We start from the raw sequence: 18,660 nt of genomic DNA, 5'->3' as shown, positions 1-18,660 counted from the left end.
TGAACATAGAACAGAATTCACGGAGTTAAGAAGCGCAAGGACAGCTTCGCACACTCGCAGGAATGCAGAGTCTACCATTGCAAGCTGGAAGGCAGGCATAAAGTAAACCGAATGATTAAAAGACAGCCACTGAGCAAAATAAACTGTCTGCGCATCACATGTGCCCGTGACTCGATCAACAGTGGCTGAAGAAAGAAAGACAGGTCCCCCACTAATGGTGTTGGCTCCAGGCTGAGGATTCTCTTGTCTAACCACCATTAATGACTGTTCTCCATTTTCTTTTTAAACCTTTGTTTTGTCATTTCGGCTCTCTAAGGACATAAGTGACCTAATTAAGTTAGACGCAGTGCAAAAGTTTGCTAAAGTGGTCCTGCACTGACCTGACCCTAGATTAGGCCCCCATAACCCTCCTGTGTCATAGCACCCTAAGTGAAGCCCTTGAATTGTTTGAACGATACTGGCAGATGGGCACACACGGAAATTTTCCCGTCATCCACCACACCTGCCGGCATGAAAGCGTTGCACGGTCAAACGAGTGACATGGAAGTGCCATATTTTTCTATACAGTTCTTTTTGTACAGAGATCTTCTGTCTGGAAGAATGCTATGCTGTTGCATATGAAATCGCCAATAATGATAATGGTCCAAGAGTGTGACTGAGTCCTACGGCAATCTGGATCCGAGAGCAGAATGACGAGAGTGCTGTGTGGGTGCAATGACATTGACATTTTAAAGCTGGAAAGCAGTGTCTGCGTCTCTCTTGGTGATCTGTTTGGTGCCATTACATGAGACGATAAGGGTGTTGCTGTAAGCTGAGAGCTTATGCAAAAGTTATTAAATTTGTACTGACAGTGTTGTCTGCATCAAAGATTCAAGGCAAGAACTTGCACCCGATTCCGGCTGATGCAAGGATAATGTAAGGTGGTGTAGCTCTGTCAATGTCAAGACTTCCCAGATAGAATGCAGAGAGAGACGTCTGGCAAGAGCCAGCACATGAAACCAACTGCGAGCTGCTGCAGTATTCTGATAGGTATTTCAGCTGGCTCGATACTTGGAACAGAAGATGTGTACAAGTAGGCGCACTAATGGAAAGTCAGTGTGTTGTGGCTTACAACGTATGCTTTCAGTCAAGCTTCTGGGACTGCTTGGAGGACCTCGGTTTTAGGTATGCGCTTCTTGCGAAATTCCAGACTGACTCAACTGAAACTTGCTTCGGAAAGTATAGACAGCTGTTTGGCTTGCATTATAATGTGTCAATCATGCCAGTGTTCAAAGCAGGAGCAAAAATGCACCTACAGGACCCACTGATTTTGGCAGATATGCCCAGATCATCCAATGGCAACGAAAAAGAGCCTAATGCCGAGATAATAGTCAATAAGTACATAGCATCCACTTGACTGTTGCTGAATTAGAGAGAGCTCGACAAGACATGACAGCACTGGTCTACATTGCTGGATAGTATGCACACACTGCTCTAATACGTGAACTATGTGGTGATTGCTGTCATTTGTTGAAGGTTGAGAAGAAAGAGCTGGAGGAGAGTGATAACACGCTGACTTACAGCATGATCGGAGGTAAAGTATCCGCAGCCATCTGTCGTTTGCTTTTGAGCACATAAGAAATACAAGTGAAGTTGAACACCGCAATAACACAATCTCCATGAAGTAGTTTCCTATCCATGGCAAATGCCCATAGGATTCAACACATTTCAGATGTCTCTACAATGAAACATTCCTTAACTGCAATCCTGCATCAACGAAATCTGCCAGAACATTAGAACCCATATTACCTACCTGTGTAGTGCAAACAGCCCAATGTGCTCAAATGCATTTTCCACCCGCTCGAATTGCATAAAATACCATCACAGCTAGTGAGATCGCTGCCTTTTTTGTTCACAAAAACAGAGAAACATCAGAGGCTATCGTGTATGCCAGAAACACGATCTTGTATGAACGCCATCTTGTTTGTTGATCACCTGTTTCAAATGGCACAGCCACAAGCCCTTTGCCAACATGTGACCACATTTTTTGTGTACCAAGAGCTGTGCATATTCTGCAGCTCAGAGAGAAAAGTGCAGCAAAAACGAAAGAATACATAGACAACAACATGGACTTGTTAATGGCGCTTGAGAAAGCAGCTTCAGTGTGGGCTGCCATGCCTCTGGCCATCATCGAGCGACTGTCCAAGAATATGTGACCCCTGCTTCAAGGATGCTCATTTCATTACCACTAAAAATGCATATCCTGTACAAATTGCCTGAAGAGGTTGTATTGTCGGTAAATCGCTTTTGGAAATACAAGATGCGATCACTTTCACGCTCCACACTGCATGCGTCAGCATCTATGGGTGAAAGCGTGCGCTGTAAGAACGCTGTTGCACTGCATATGGTGCCGAGTTATGCGAAACGTTTCAAAAGTAATCGCATCCCTGAAAGCGATTGACCAAGAATATTGCTCCACAGCAGTGCTGCCATCACTGACCAAAGCATGGGGCATGCTGTGCTGTCGGCAATGTGGCTTTAGAGCATCGAGCAAGGCTAACAGTAGTCTAACAGAATTTGGACAATAAAGTTTCGTACTGCAATCCATTCCCTGTTTGTGCTGTCTCATTTCACAATGAAATTCTTGCTAAAGCAAATTTATTCACTTTCTACACAAATTTCTTTATTGCAGGGTTCAACTGTATCTGTTTCACTCTGACATTAACCAGAAGTCCACACGTCTGAGTGCAAATGATATGTTGCTTAATGATAGTGAGGAGTTTGATGTCTGTGCAAGTAGCCACCATCCAGCCTCAATAAGGAACATTTAGAGTCCTGCGGTGAACATTCTACTGAAGAACTACCTTGAAAAAAAAGTGCGCTACGAAGACACAGACTGTGTCTTCGTAGCAGACAGGCTAGCTACCTTGCACTAAGCTTTTCTTTCAGTAAGAATTGGTCTCATTTTTGATTTTGAGCAGAATTAGTTATGATTGTAATGTGCATGCAAATTTGAACACACCTTTTATTATAAAAGTGCACACCAGAATTGTGCAAGTACAGTGTGCCAAAATAAATACAGAACATATAGTATAGTTCGTATGTGACTAAAATTGTTTTCTCATGCTGCTAGCATGATGTGGGCAGATATGCCTGTAATATGTACTTGTGCTCCTCGGTGTGCACAAAAAAACCGAGCGCCCTTCCACTCTGAAGAAGGATGACCAATGAAGCCATGTTTGTGGGCCCCTTATTGGCAAACTGCACCTCCGCCATGGATCAGCCTGGCATTGCACTATCTTCAGGATTGGCCCACGTATAGGGAGTGCTTAATGTCTGCTTCACCTCCACCGTGGGTTGGCCCAGCATTGCACTATCCTCAGGATTTTGTGTCTACACACGGACACGATCCTGGGGGAACTAGACTTTAACAGCTTCACTGTAAAAAGTATTTATTCTTCAAATAAAACTAGCTGTTCTAAAAACATTTTCCTGTTGGTACCACTCTGCTCACAGGGCAATATGAGTAATGTGTACATTTTAAAGAGTAGTGATATGTAGCATTCTAGGTTGATTGGAGCTGATTACATCTGATTTCCATAAATTCATATCTCAAGCCCTCCCGGCATAGAAAAACTTCCAAGCATAACGTCATACCCTGCAAATAAAGCTTAGCAGTTGTTTTACACAAGACAAAAAATAAAATATCTTTGGGGCATGCTTGCAAAAGATGAAAATCTTGCACTAATGTTTGGCTACTGGCAGCAGTCTTTATCCAATGCCACAGACATTTCATCACACAGTAGGCATTGGTATAACTATACATAATAATGTGCTCTATGAAGGATGAGTTATTAAAACATTTCAATATATTGTTATGGGGTGTGTAGAAGGCATTTATTGCAGGGAGCGGCGGGACAAGTGGGTGCCGGTACTGCACGTCTTCTTTCTCTTCCTCACTGCCCTCTAAATGTTGTTGCTGCTGCTGCTCCACTATCTTTGACATACTGTAACATGGCTCCTCTCGCAGGCGAAGCCCTCCGGACGAGAAGCCAGTGCGGCTTTTGTTGAGTAAATGGCTTCAGGTGGGCTACTGCGTGATGTCGGTCTTGGATGACTGTCTTTCACTGGAAGCGAGACGTGCAATTCTATATTTCACTTTGCTGAGATGCTCAAGCACAATGAACGGTCCGACATAGTCGGCAAACAGTTTTTCACATAGACCCCGTTTATGCACGGGAGTCCATAGCCACACTAGGTCACCCGGATCGTAAGTGACTTGCCGGTGTCGACTATCCTATCAGGATTTGGACTGCTTTCGTGAAGCTAGAGTATGTAATCGAGCAAGGCGCCGAGCCTCCTCCACTCGACAGAGGGTTTCCACGATACAAACGTCCTCATGATTACCAAAAGGAAAGGTAGTGTCGAATGTGTACCTCGGCGGATGAGTGTAAAGAAGGAAAAACGGACTACATCCAGTGGTCTCATGTTGCACGGTGTTGTATGCATAAGTGACAAACAGCAATACTTCGTCCCAGTTTTTGTGGTCGGAGTTTACATACATGAAAATCATGTTCACAAGTGTTCTGTTTGCGCATTCCGTCAGATCATTGGTCTGCGGGTGATAAGTCTTTGAGTATCGCAGGTTGGAGGCACAGAAACGTACAAGTTTTTCAACAACAGCAGCTGTGAACTGACGGCCACGGTCGCTAATGATCACTCGAGGGGGACCATGGCAAAGTACAATGCAATGCAGCATAAAATTTGAAACCTCGCCTGCAGTTACAGAGGGTAGTGCTGCCATCTCGCAGAACCGTATCAGGTAGTCGGCACATACTATGATCAAGCGGTTGCCCTTGGAAGTACGTGGGAATGGTCCTATGAAGTCTATGCCTACTTATTCAAATGCACCACAGGCTGCAAGAAAGTTTGACACTCAGCGCAAGTGGCTATGTATGCCTCCGTTGTCTTGTGCATTTGAGGCCAGTAATATCTTTCTTTGGCACGATGGAGTGTCCATGTGGACCCTAAGTGACTTGAAGTTGGATCATCGTGAACAATGCGCAAAACGAAAAAGTGGAGGGCTTTTGGCACAACGAGAGAAACCGTGCAGCTGTCATGGAGAAATTCTTATACAGCAGTCCATCCCGAATACAAAAACATGATGTTGACTGTTTCACGGCATAGAAAAGTGGCTTTAAACTCTGATCATCACATTGGTCTTTTGCAAAGGTTGTGGCATTTGGGAAATCACAGTGTACCGATGCGATGAGGTGGTGAAAACTGTTGGCATCACATTCCGTTGTACTAAGAGCCGTCTGGCAAAGGCAATTGGCATCAGCACGTCGTCGGCCTCTCTTGTAGGATACAGTGAAGCTGTACTCTTGCAGACGCAGGGCCCATTGTGCAAGGCGTCCAGATGGATCGTGAAGCTTCGCAAGCCAGCACAAAGAATGACCATTGGTGATGATTGTAAAGTGACGCCCATACAGGTACGACTGAAATTGCTGCACCGCAAAAATAACAGCAAGACATTCCTGCTTAATGACTGACTTGCGTAGCCAATGACGTGTTCTTTGCCATCCAAGCGTTGAACTAGAACAGCACCAAGACCTACAACACTCGCATCCATGTGGACTTCCGTTGGCATGGAAGGATTGAAGCATTGGAGGATCGGTCACAACGTCAGCAGAAACTTCAGCTGACGAAAGAAAGCAGAACAAATTATGGGGTTTAACATGCCAAAACCACTTTCTGATTATGAGGCATGCCGTAGTGGAGGACTCCGGAAATTTCGACCACCTGGGGATCTTTAACGTGCACCTAAATTAGTACACGGGTGTTCTCGCATTTCGCCCCCATCGAAATGTGGCCGCCGTGGCCGGGAGAAAGCAGAACAACCAGGCGTACACTCGAAAGTGGCGTTTTTGTGCAGGAGGCTTGTCAAAGGATAAGTGACACCAGCAAATCGAGGAATGAACCGCCTAAAATAAAAGCAGACCCCTAGAAAGCTGCAAAGTTGTTTTAGAGACTGAGGTGATTCAAATGCTTCAACAGCCTCTGTCTTCGCAGGGTCAGGCCTGATGCAGTCTTTGTCCACAAGATGTCCGAACACCAAGGCTTGGCGCTCACCGAAATGGCACTTTTTAGAGTTGAGCACAAGACAAGCCTTCTGTATGCAGCTGAGGACAATGCCGAGACACGTGTTGTGCTCGTGAAATATGCGCCCAAAGATAATAACATTGTCGAGGTAGCACATGCATATCTCTCACTTTAAGCCTCGCAGAATAATATCCATGAATCGTTCGAAGGTAGCAGGTGCATTGCACAAGCCGAACGGCATGACATTGAATTCAGAAAGTCCATCAGATGCTACAAACGCTGTTTTTTCCTTATCCTCGGCATGCACTTGGATTTTCCAGTAGCCGGATCTCAATTCTGCAGAGGAGAAGTAAGAAGCCAAATGAAGGGCATTCTAAGGCATCATTTATACGCGAAAGTGGGTAGACATGTTTCTTGGTAATGTTGTTTTACCGCCGATAATCCGCTGAATCTCCAGAAAGGGCAAATTAATACAGGAATGTGCACAAGACATGGGGAGATATTGCATATAGCTCACAAGCAATCAAGATGATGCACTTTTTGTTTATTGTGAAGCTTGCCTTCCAAGTATTCACATACAAAAGATTGCTGCTCAGCGGCACGTAGGCAAGGTGGCTGCAACACAGAGGGATAAAAGCAGCCAAGGAAGCTTTGGAGTAGCAAATGTAGCACTTTGGAGCATGAATTGTTTGTTTTGCTTCCTGACAAGCTAGCGCATACTCAGAGATTGATTGACATGTTTAGGCGAACCTCACACCTACACCACCAAGCTCACTATATTGCACATTCACACAGCACTTTCAGTGAAACATTTAATACTAGTTTTCTTGTTGAAGCGGAACCACACGCAATAAAAAAAGGTACCTTTGCATTGCAACACGGGGCAGAACACGTTGCTGTCTGCTGAAAAGCAACCACAAATGTGGTCACCTGCGCCGAAGCACCATAGCGCCGAAGCACCATAGCGCCGCATTGCGGTCAAACTTTAGTGCATACACCCTACAAGGTGCCAATGCAAAAGTTGTGGAATATGGCGAGAAATGACTGAATACCACGCATACAGCGACATAGGTCCTGTCTGGTCCTTTTCTTCCAAATAGAAAAGAAATCCTCATGACAACACGTATCCGCACCAGTAATGGAAATGCTCTCAGACGTAAACGTCGTCATCTGTCACCTATAGTACAATGTGTATATTACGAACGTGAAAACCTGGGCCACGGTCTGGTAACAGATCGGAAAGTGAACCGTTACAAGATTGGGCTACTTCGCTTTTGATAATGGCTGAAGATGTGTGCCAAAAACTGCTCACACGGCAAGAAAACGCACGACAGCTCGTCCATTCACAGTGCCGCTATTTGAATCAGCTTGTGTAAAGATTGATGCAATCTTTGGTGCACAAAAGCATTATCACGGGACATCACAGCGTTTTAATTGCATTTTTTTTATTTCACACAATTTCTTCCCCATTAAAATAAAAGTCTTCAGGAATCATAACTTGCTTTAAATGCTGTTATCAACCATTTGTTAACACCATCTACAACGTTTTCATTAACATGTCATCGATTGAGTAAATTTATAAGTTTAGCTAATTAAATGTATTCGTGCACAATGAATTAGAGATATTCACAGTGACCACCATAAACAACATCCATCAAGGTGCAACAACATCCATCAAGGTACAGTGAATGCTGTTCGCGTGGTGCCCTCAATAAATTTTTAGTCTTGGCAACCTTAAGTTAAGAGAGCAGAATACCACAGAATAAATGTGAAGTAACATACTGGTCATTGCATGTTTCCCAAGATTTCTCTCGCTTGCCAAGAAAAAGCTCCAAGATATTTTCGAAAACATTAAAACAGTCGAGCTTATTTGTGGTTTCACCACAGGCGCCATAAAGCCAATTTCAGCCGATATTTCATGCACTCACTGCTGATTTATTAAAACGTTTGAACTTGACCTGTGTCAGTTGCGTCATGAACATCACTGCCGCAATTTCGGAGGTTCACAGTTTCACCGAACGTTTAGTTATGATCACAATTTGGCTGCTAAGGTTGACTATATACGAAACTTTACATTCTTGGCTTGTGTTCTGCAGCGGCAAGAGCCTGATTTTGTGTGGTGTGGCCGGGCAGAAAATAGTGCAGCGCGACTGCAAAATTGAGTGACGATTGCTGACGTGGTGCACATGTGAAATAAACTTAAAGCATCACATGCACGATAATCGCCATTCATTGACGCAGATGTACCAATACGGCGCAAAATCAAGTGCTAAAGTCTACAACGAAACTAACGAGATACACGCAGAGCAGAATGTATGACGAAACGAGCGCCAGTTCAAATCATCTTTAGCTGGTTCATGTATGTGCAAATGCATAACACTTTATAAAACATTAGCAATGCATTGTGTGGCAAAAAACAGTTTTTATTTTCATGTGGCCTAGTTACAAGTATGCACTAAAAACACACAAACTCCAAGGACGCCGACACTGAAGCGGATTGCTTAGGCTTGGACTGCAGGGCTAAGCGCTACAGCCAATTTATGTCTATGGCTGTGTGATCGCCAGTGAATACGCACATCCTGCTAAATTTGGCAACTTCATTCAAAATTCGTGTTTTGGCGCAGATTGGGGCAGATCGGTGGTTTGGTGCGGGATGGCACAATTGGCACAACACTTCTAAAGTCACTGGACCCTGAATACAGTTTGCTAGGCAGCCAGGATGGGCCAGCTGTAGTGGCATCAGAGAGGAGTGCGGGGGCTTTCGAGCTTAGGTAGAACCCAGGCAGGTTGCCTGACCTCATCTCATCTGATATATTAATTGTCAGCCAGGCATACTGCATTTCTCCTAACCTGACATTCAAACAGGAAAAGAACTGTTTCCCACTTTGCTTGGCAGTCAACTCTAACCACAGTGTGAAAAGCCTCAAGTGCTTGACAGCGTCACAAATAATCTTTTAAAGGGCCCCTCACCAGGCTCCACCGAAAATTTTGGTTATACACTAGAAGTTTTACATCGCCATCAAGGAAGTGTTTTACTGCAACAATTTTACTCAATGTGTTTCATTATAAGAGAAGATAGGTGAAATTGAAATGTTGGGTTGCCATGCTGCTAGCAGGCGAACTTCATTGCCAACGCACTCTCTTTCTACCTTGACTAGTATCCGCAAGCGACTTTACGTCCCTGTCTTCTTCCACAGTAACATGAAGTGTCACGCAACTAGTCGTCCTGCACTTTCTTGAGTTTTGCGGCCTTTCTTTAACACTTGGAAAAGCTTTTATGTAGCAAGTATTCGGAAACAGAAAGATGGATCGGGGATTTTTCATTATGGCCTACAATATTCAAAGTGGCAATTTTGCTCCGATTATAATATTTTAGAAGTTAATAATAATTATGCAATTAGGCAAAATAAAAAATATAGTTTGACTTGCTCCAAGTGACAGCAAACAACATTACCGTGGTTCTGTCCAGTCACGTGGCATTTGCCCATTTTTTAAATCCTGGCACAAGTTATATGGGACACCAAATATACTGGGTGAGGATTTATGTGGAACAGATTTTCAGCCTATGCTATTCTTTCTTTCTTTTTTTTTTTTGGCTGCAAATGATTTTACTCGCATCGACCACCAATTTTATTTTGATATAAGCAAAATACTATGGTATGGTTCTGTATGAAATCCGATGTACCAAAGACTACAGCCAACAAGATTCTGGCAGGTTCCACCAGCTTCCACCAATCAGAGCAGCCATTATTACGACATTGTGTGCTGCATCAGAAGCACTGTCGTACCATGTGTCCTTTGCTTTCTTTGGGAATCAAAAGGCCAGAACTGACGAGTATTTCTCTTTGACCTTTCTACAGCAAAAGCTTATTTTTTTTAATGTGCAAGATCCAGCTAGTTGGCATTCCATTGCTGAACTTAGTGTACCACACAAAATAAGGCAGAAGAGAAATCCAGAGTTAGGGCTCCTATTAAGCAGAAGATGCTTTGAGCTCCCATTGTCGGTGACCTTCAAATGACCTAGAGACAAAAGCCAGAGTTGTTATCCAAGCACTCAAATGAGAACATCCGGGCAAGTTGTGAGAACAAAATGAAATCTGGGCAACAAGTCGAAACAAAATGCTGTCTCTGGCCCCTAACCCTTTCTACAGGACCACATTACATACGCTATAGTTACTGCCCAAACAAGTTAAAAAAAAAAAAATTGCTTCCGAGCTCTTCCTAATGTTTGTTCACAATATTACTCAAGCTGTAACTTCTAGTACGCTGAAGTTTTATTTGTCATTTCGAACAGCGACGTTCAAAAGGCAGGTACAGAGCAAGATTCACTTCATTGTCATGTCGTCTAGCGCTGTTTGAATTTTATTGTTACACATGGAACACCAACTTGCCCAATCCACTGCCCTTCATTGTCATGGATGGATGGATGGATGGCGGCTACACCCTTTGTAACGGGCGGCGGCTGGCGTCACCTAGCCTTTTGCTCCCCCTCCTATTTTTTTTTTCTTTATATCCCCGTCTCCTTAAACTAGTTTTCACTCCCCTCCTCTCCACAAAATAAATATCTAAAATAGTATAGAAAACATTAGCTTTATGGTATTATCTCTCCCTTGACTTCCTCCATTAATCCTCTAGCCTCCCCTTCGTTACTGCTACTCTTTTCTCGTATATTTGCCCTCGTTCCCCGGGAAAACCTAATGCCCCTTCCATATTTGTCACTGTTCCCTCAGTCAGAGTCGGACGAAGGTCTGTGCATCTCAACACTACATGCTCTGTGGTCTCAATTTCGGCTCCGCAAGCTGTGCATAAAAGGTCCACGTCTTCAAATTTAGCCCTGTATGTTTTCGTTCTCCAAACCCCGTCCTAGCTTCGAATAATAGTGAGCTGCCCCGCGAGTTATCAAATAAGAGCTCTCTCTTTATCTCCTGTTTTTGTGTCCTATACATAGCTAGCGCTGACTTTCCGGGCATTCTTTCTTCCCACCCTTTTCTTTCCGTCTCCTTCACCTCCTTTCCCACACTAGAACCACGTTGCGCCACCTCCCTCAGCTGTAGGTATCTAATCCTCAGCTTCCTAGTTCTGAGTGTCCACTTTGTGTTCAAACTTTTCATGTATAGATATTTGTACACTTCTCCCGCCCACCTTTTTTTCCCCTAGTGCTGCGAGTCTGTTCATATTTTAGCTTACTTATTGCCTCTCTACCTTCGAATGACGTCCATCCCATGTCCCCCTGCACTCCCTCAATAGGGGTGTTCCCGTGCGCTCCTAAGGCCAACTTGCCTACACTTTTCTGTCTTGTTTCCATGCATGCCTGAACTTCCGATTTCATGCACAGTACTGAATTTCCGAATGTGAGGCCAGGTACCATAAACCCTTTCCATACCCCTCTAACCACCTCGTACCTATTATAGTTCCACAGTGCCTTGTGTTTCATTACAGCTCAGGTCCTTTTCACTTTTTCCATCATAATTTTTTCATGTTCTCCTAAGTACTTTTTGCCCTCGTTTACCATATGCCCAAATACTTGTATTTTTCCACATGATCAATCTTAGTGCCTTGTATTTCCAATGGTTCCCCCCTTTCTTCATTGTATACTATATTATCCCAGACTTCTCTCTACTGAATTCCAGTCCCAATTTTTCTCCCTCCTCTCCACATATCCTCATTAGTTCCTGTAGCCCTACTCAGGTGTCAGAAAGCAGTACAATATCATCTGCATACATCAGTCCGGCTAGTACTTGAGCTACCTTCTGCCCTTCCAGCATATAGCTTATGTCAGTTCCTATTGTGCTCTGTTCTAGCCTCTTTTCGACTTGGCTCATGTAAATCATAAAAAGCAGGGGCGGCAATAGACAGCCCTGCCTGAGACCACTTCTTATTTTAGCTGGCTTTGTAGTTTCCCCCTCCCATGTTATCTCTACATCATTATCTGTATAAACTTGTCGTAGGAATCCAACCAACTTTCTATCTAGACCATATTCCTTAAACTAGCTCCATAACTTTTCTCGGTTTACATTATCATAGGCTCCTCTAATGTCTAAAAAAGCTATCCATAGTGGTTTCTGCCTGGCTGCCGCTATCTGTATGCACTATGTTATAAGAAATAAATTATCATCTAGTCTTCTGTTCCTTCGAAATCCATTCTGCAGCTCTCCCAAGATCTCTTCACATTCTGCCCATTCTTCCATTCTCATTTTCACCATCTGCATTGCTACTCTGTATATGACTAATGTGACAGTTATTGGCCTGTAGGATTTAATGTTGTCCTTGCTTCGCTTACCTTTCTGAACTAATATCATTCTGCTTGATTTCCAGTCCTGTTGAACATCTCCCCTTACAACTACTTGTTCAATAAGTTGTAATTTTAATTTACTTTTCTGGCCTAATATGCTTATCGATTTCATAGGTATGTCATCAGGTCCCGTCGCTGTTCCCACGGGGACCAAAGTGTTCAATTCTGTCCCATTCCTTACTTGTCATCCCTCTGTTCTCCTCCTCCAATTCTGTGCTGCTGTTGTCGTTCTCCATTTCGCTACCCTCTGGCTCTGCAAATGCTGCCTCTATTGTCAACCTAATATATTCCTGAGCTTCCTCTCTCTCTACCTTTGTTCCTTCTGGTGTGGTCAGTGAGTGCTGAACCACTTCTGTCTTCTTACTCTGTTGCCTTATGTGTTCCCAAAACTTCTTAGAGGCATTTCAGTCTTTTTTTCGTATCTCTAACAACCACTGTACCCCAACTTTTGCTAACTTGGCTTTAATTAATGCAGATGCTACTCTTTTCATTTCAAGGTAATTCTCTCATTTTGTCTCCACCTCTTCTGGTGGGGCTCCCCTTTTCTTTGCTGCTCTGTGTTTTCTGCACGCATCTTTGCGTTGCTCTATGGCCTCCTTAACTTCTCAGTCCCACCAGCTTTTCGGTTTATGTTTTCCCTGCTTACTTCCTAGTTTCCTAATCTGTCCCTTCTCTAGCTCTCGTTTAAAAATACCTATTAACTCTTCATATGTCCATGCCCTTTGCGTTTGCTTGGATACTATGTTTTCAATGTTTTTCGCCACTTCTTGTAGCTGCCTGTCATTAAGTTTGCTCATACCTTTCCTTTCTTTGGTTTCTGTCAGTGGTACTGTCTTTCCAAAACTGATTTTGATTCGTTTGTGATCACTCCCCAAGCTTTTTGTACCTTCCTCATCAATTTCCACACCTCCCAACCGTTCATACAGCTTGTGGGACATTAGGCAGTAGTCAATTGTCGAGTGGGAGTTATTTTTTTCCCATGTTATCTTCCTGTCGCACTTAATTTCTCATCTTTTGATGCTGAGGCAGGGTTGCCCGCCTGTGATCTATTGAATGCCTGCAGTCCGAGAGTTCTGCAGTGCATATTTTGAGTCACCTCAAGTGATGGTGCCACGCTACGTGGCACCTCCTTCAGGCACTCCTACCCGCCATGGTGGCTTAGCAGTTATGGTGTTGCGCTGCTAAGCTTGAGGTCGCAGGAGAAAATCTCGGCCACGGTGGCCGCATTTCAATGGAAATGCAAAAACACTCGTATCCATGCATTGAGGGCACGTTAAAGATCCCCTGGTGGTCAAAATGAATACGGAGTCCCCCACAACGACGTGCCTCATAATTAAATCGTGGTTTTGGCACATAAAACCTCAGAATTCAATTCATTATTCTCCTAGCTGGGCAGTATGCTCTGTCTCCCTGGCGTCTTTTGCTGCCTGTTCAGCAGTTTTCTTCTAGCTGGGCAGCATCCATATGGGCCAGTCCACAGTATGGTGTGGTGGGGTGTGCGATTGTGAACATGCACTACACCCATTTTAAGATTGTGGCTAGTGTCATCTCTAACCAATATGCTTCGCCGGTTGACATTTCATGCTCACATCTACTCTCGATTACAGGAGAGCCAGCAATTATTTTCCCTCGTGCCTTCTGTGTTTGTTTTGCTTTCACCAACGTTAGACGTCTAGTGCGCACTGCTGCTACCAGGCGTGCTCTTCCTTTCTGACAGCAATGACAGGATGCGGTACCTTCTCCTTTGGGACACCCTTGTCGCGGCACTGGTCAGCAACCTTGTCCAGGGCATCCTTCCTGCGGCCGCTCAGTGCAAGCCAGCTGCCCAGAGATGCAAAGTGCAGTGCAGTCGCCTGCCCAATACCTGAAGAGGCCCCTGCAGATAAAGTGCATGTGCAGGATCATACACCGATTTCCAGGTTGTGTGGCTCAACACCAAACACTCTGAAGATGGACTACACTTTGAACTTCTTGTTCTGGCACCTTGTACACTGTTGCTCGGCCAGTGCCTCGCCTGCTTAACAGAAATGAGAGAAGATAGAGGACTTGTCATATAGGAAATGCAAAGAGGTCGGTGAGTCTGCTCAGAGGCTCTGGCATGTCACTCTGCAGAAGGGGAGGGAGACAAGAAGAACAATGACGGTGATGATGAGAGGAAAATCTGACGCTTACACACAATAATATGCTGCAAAACACAATGGTGTCCTTGAAGTCTCGAGTGCTTTGCAGATAGCCGTGCAGAACAGCCCTATTGTTTTTTTTCTGCTGTATACTCAACCAACAGTCACAATAGCACCCACCTTCCCATTCAATAGTGCACGGAGGACCAATTGAGCTGGCAGTGTGGGTCCTGATAAACGTACAAAAGTCAACAAACAAGAAAGGGGAGAAAATAAAACATCGCAGTAAAACAAAACCTTTGGAGCCTTTTGGGTTTTTCAAGTGGTACCATTTGACTCCAAATTTATTTCAAATGGTTTAAGTGCTGCAAACTTCACCTGTAACCATGGTGAACAAGGCTCCCATACGGGAGCCGAAGCGTTTTGTTTATGTTTTTTTAAAGTTGCAATTCAGTGGTCGATGTACACTTTTCTTTACCACACTCTATGCAGTGAAATTTAAGCGACATGATTGTGTTGCCCACAACGAAACACCCACGCTAGCAGAAGCTGTGTTATCCCACAACACAGACCGATAAACAGTCAGTGAGTTGATAAATATGATAAGGAGGGATGAGTGCTTACATGGGTCTGATCCCGGTTGATAATGGATTGGTGTGGATAAATAAGGTACCAATGAGCGATAACGGCTTACAAGGGTGGGTGCAATTCTGATAATCATGATAAGAACCGATAAGGGTTGATATAAAGGTGGGAGCAATTTTGATAAGGTTGATAACGAGCCATAAGGATCAGATCGAGTCTGATAAGGGTTTATACTGGTCCCATCAAAAGCCAAAACAAATTATAAAGCCAATAAAGCACGCATTTAATGAACCATCTACTGCTTCATCAGCTGCGGTAAACAATGTATATTGTGTCATATGTGTGGAGATGAGCAAATGGCAGAATGCTTATGCATACTTAGACACCTCCAGTGGAATGTCTGTAATTTTTCTCATGGTATTCAACCGATTCATGCCCAAGAACGACACCATTAAAAAGCACAGGCACCAAAGCTTTTGGCACACTCAGTGGTAGTACTTCTGTATAGAAACTTTGAAGTCACTTTCTTTTGCATGCACTATTAAATAATAAATTCTTATATTGCACTGAACTTAAGAAATGCAAAAGTTACTTTACATCGAAATTGTTTTGTTAAAATAATGTCACAAAAACCGTTTCAAGGCGACGTATGTTTAACTCATGACGCTTTCAGAACATATCTTGCACGAACATTTCCTAATGAACCTGCCAAGGAACATATTCACGGCCAAATTGGGAACCTGGAAAGCATAAATGTCCAGTTACGAAAATGGAAACTTGAGGAGCCAATGGGAAACGCCATGCAATTACTTTTGCAAACCAGCAGAGTGCATGGACACAGCAATATTGTTTGGCGAGCCCAATTGGACTCGCCAATTGGTTTCCGTTAACCCAAGTGGACAATTCAACTAGTTTCCACAAATCTAATTGGTTTTCACTTAAACCATATGAAATCAATTTGGAGTCGAATGGTATACCGTTTGAAAAACCCAAAAAAGTTTCCTTTCTGGATTGAATCGTCATCGCGCTTAATTATAATGCAGAACACATCGCGATAAGCGTATTTGCCGAGTTAAATAAGCGTGCCACGTAGTGCCATTACGAGCGCGCGAGTGAACAGTGAATGCGTGCGCGCGCTGCTTCCTCGTCGCTGAAGTGGCGAAATCGCCTCGCACTGCATGCCACCACGATGTCGCTGCCAAGTGGTCGGGTATGCACGTGCTGCGAGCGTGCATGCAACAAACACTTTCATATGTCATGGGGAAATTGGCTGCGGGGTGCTTCGCGAAGTAGTGTGCGAAGCGTGCTAGTCTGTCGCCCCATTCCTTTTAACGCTCGCACACGAGACTCCGCAGCCGAATACCCACGCCCCTTTATCACACGCCGGCGAGATATATGCCGAAACTCTGCACTGTTGATACACATACACAAACGTACCTGTGATGAGGGCGACTTTACCGTCCAATCTTGCCATTTCCTCTCTCGCACAAAGACTAATTGGCACACTGACAGAAGGGGGCACGATAACGAATCTGACAACGATGCACAACGGGCACAGCCACGGAACACCTATGCACAGCCGTGCACTGCGTGTACGCGAAAGCAAGTGAGAGAGACGTGGTTCTTGTGGGAAGGAGGAAAGGCGGCTCTTGAGCGAGGAGGAATCCGGAGTTTCGTTTCCGGATTGAACGTTTTCGTATATTTCACAGCGCCAGTTGCGATACAGCAAAACGGCATATTTTCACTCAACGAAACTAAAGTTCTAGTTTCATATTCATGCCCTCATTTGAGCCTTCCCGCGTAGCCATGGCTCGAGCACAAATCATAAAAAAATGAGGAGAAATTTCTTTTTTGTGGTTAGTAAATTTAATAAGAGTAACATTGCGAAATTATGTTACAATAAACTTGTTTTATGTACATGGTTATATTGCGCTTAGTTTTACAGTGACGATATTAAGGGAAGGACAGGACGTGGACGTACGTATATAGCGCTACGTACGTCCACGTCTTGTCCTTCACTTAATATTGTCAGTGTAAAACTAAGCGCAATATAACCATGAACGTTCACCAACTAGCCCCCGTCATTGCTTTACTAAATGTTTCGTGTAGCGTGCGATTTAGCCACTGCTTAGATTGTTTTGGAGCTTCGTCCAAGCGACGCTAGGGCGAAGCAGGTGCGCGCCCCGCTCTGCGCTGCTGACGTCACCGATGCATGCCTGTGGTGGTCTACTTCGGTAACCTGCGAGCAACGTTATCGGCAAGGAAGGCGTTCGGCGGCAGCGCGACTCCCGACTGTTTGTCTCCGAAGGCAAGCCTCTTCGATGGCCGACCAGCCCGAGCGACTCAACATAGACAATGTGCTCCAAAGGTTGCTAGAAGGTGAGTGTCGGCGAAAGCGGACGCCGCCGCGGTAGTCCTAGCCGCGCGCCGCGGTGTTTGGATGGCAGGGGCCGTCGGGCGCCGATGAATGGGTTGACAGCTGGCCACGCGCCGGCTACCGGTGCCTCCGCGGGCCTCGGCAAGGGGACTCCGCGAGGCGCCGACCTTTTCTTGTTATTGCCTATTTAAACGGAAGCGTAAAAGAAGACAAAGAATCGATCGTCTCCCGAGGCGGTGTACAGCGTCGCGCGAAGAACGGGTCCGCATTTAGCGGGGCACGCTTCTGTCCGCTATTTTTCGCCCTACGTGTGTTTCGTGCGTGCCGGTGATGACCTCGCGAGGCGCCGTCAACGAGCGGCTCTGTTTATTTTCGTGTCCTCCCTTCCTGTCTCCGCCGTTGCGATCGAAGCGATGATGGAACGTGAGCGGCACTTTGACGTAAAACTCGGCCGTCGCTTCTCCCCCGCTGCGTGACGGCTGCGAGGTTTCGCTGCTTCAAAGTCGCGAAAGAGAGGCCGCGGCATTTGCATGTCCAGAGGTGAGCGGGTTTGCAAATGGGCATCGTGGAGTCTGCCGTTGCCACATGCCTGGCTGGCGGCAGCGCATCCTCCGGCGCGCGATGCGGCACGCATCCTTTAACCCGTCGTTTACTATGAGTCAAAGCATAAAAAGAAGCGGGTAAGAGCAAATGGGTCGCCGACAACTCTCTTCTTGACGACGCCCGAGCGCGTGCTAGCCGAGTTACGCTTTCTCTTCGCTACTCGTACACTTGGGATCGAGCGCGTGTGCGCAGCACGTGGGTACGATCGGCCACTGCGTCTGCCGTTGACGGATTTTTTCTATTTATTTTTTCTCCAGTCGTCATCGTCGTGTCGCCGTAACAAACCGGGCTGCGCGAGGCGTTGCGTCAGTGGATGCCCGTCGTGTTGCTCGCGTGTTCCTTTTCTTCCGCCGCGATAACGGCCGAATCACTCACCCACTTTGTGCCTTTATCGCGCGCGTGGTGTGTGTGGCCCACAGCTATAGTCCGTGTCGTGTGCCCTTGACCGCAGGCGCATACGACGGACGTCCGAGCAGCATTCAGAAGGTTTCTCCTAACTTTCGGTTTCGCTTAATCGCTTCCCGACATTTCGCGACGCCGTTAATGAGTTTTTTTCTGCGCAACTCTGCGTACTTGTGGAGCAGTCGGGCATCGGTCTACAG

At 45.2% G+C, this 18,660-nt stretch overlaps 2 protein-coding genes across 2 annotated transcripts in view; one reads left to right on the top strand and one right to left on the bottom strand.

Moving 5' to 3' along the window:
• LOC142576578 (3-oxoacyl-[acyl-carrier-protein] reductase FabG-like) overlaps positions 1 to 16,708 on the bottom strand; it is a 48,646-nt gene extending 31,938 nt beyond the window's left edge. The window contains exons 1-2 of the mRNA XM_075686764.1: positions 16,516 to 16,708; positions 14,110 to 14,249 (exon numbers count right to left, since the gene is read on the bottom strand). Of these exons, the coding sequence (XP_075542879.1) occupies positions 14,110 to 14,249; positions 16,516 to 16,552 (177 nt within the window). The 5' untranslated portion in view covers positions 16,553 to 16,708. The remainder of the gene's footprint in view (positions 1 to 14,109; positions 14,250 to 16,515) is intronic.
• Positions 16,709 to 17,261: 553 nt separating this feature from the next.
• The window catches only part of LOC142576577 (serine/threonine-protein phosphatase alpha-2 isoform), an 82,055-nt gene continuing 80,656 nt past the window's right edge, over positions 17,262 to 18,660 (top strand). Inside the window, exon 1 of the mRNA XM_075686763.1 lies at positions 17,262 to 17,457. Coding sequence (XP_075542878.1) covers positions 17,400 to 17,457 — 58 coding nt within the window. The 5' untranslated portion in view covers positions 17,262 to 17,399. The remainder of the gene's footprint in view (positions 17,458 to 18,660) is intronic.

This window comes from Dermacentor variabilis, chromosome 3, assembly GCF_050947875.1.
Source record: "Dermacentor variabilis isolate Ectoservices chromosome 3, ASM5094787v1, whole genome shotgun sequence".
Lineage (NCBI taxonomy): Eukaryota > Metazoa > Arthropoda > Arachnida > Ixodida > Ixodidae > Dermacentor > Dermacentor variabilis.
This window is presented reverse-complemented; position numbering and strand designations above follow the sequence as displayed.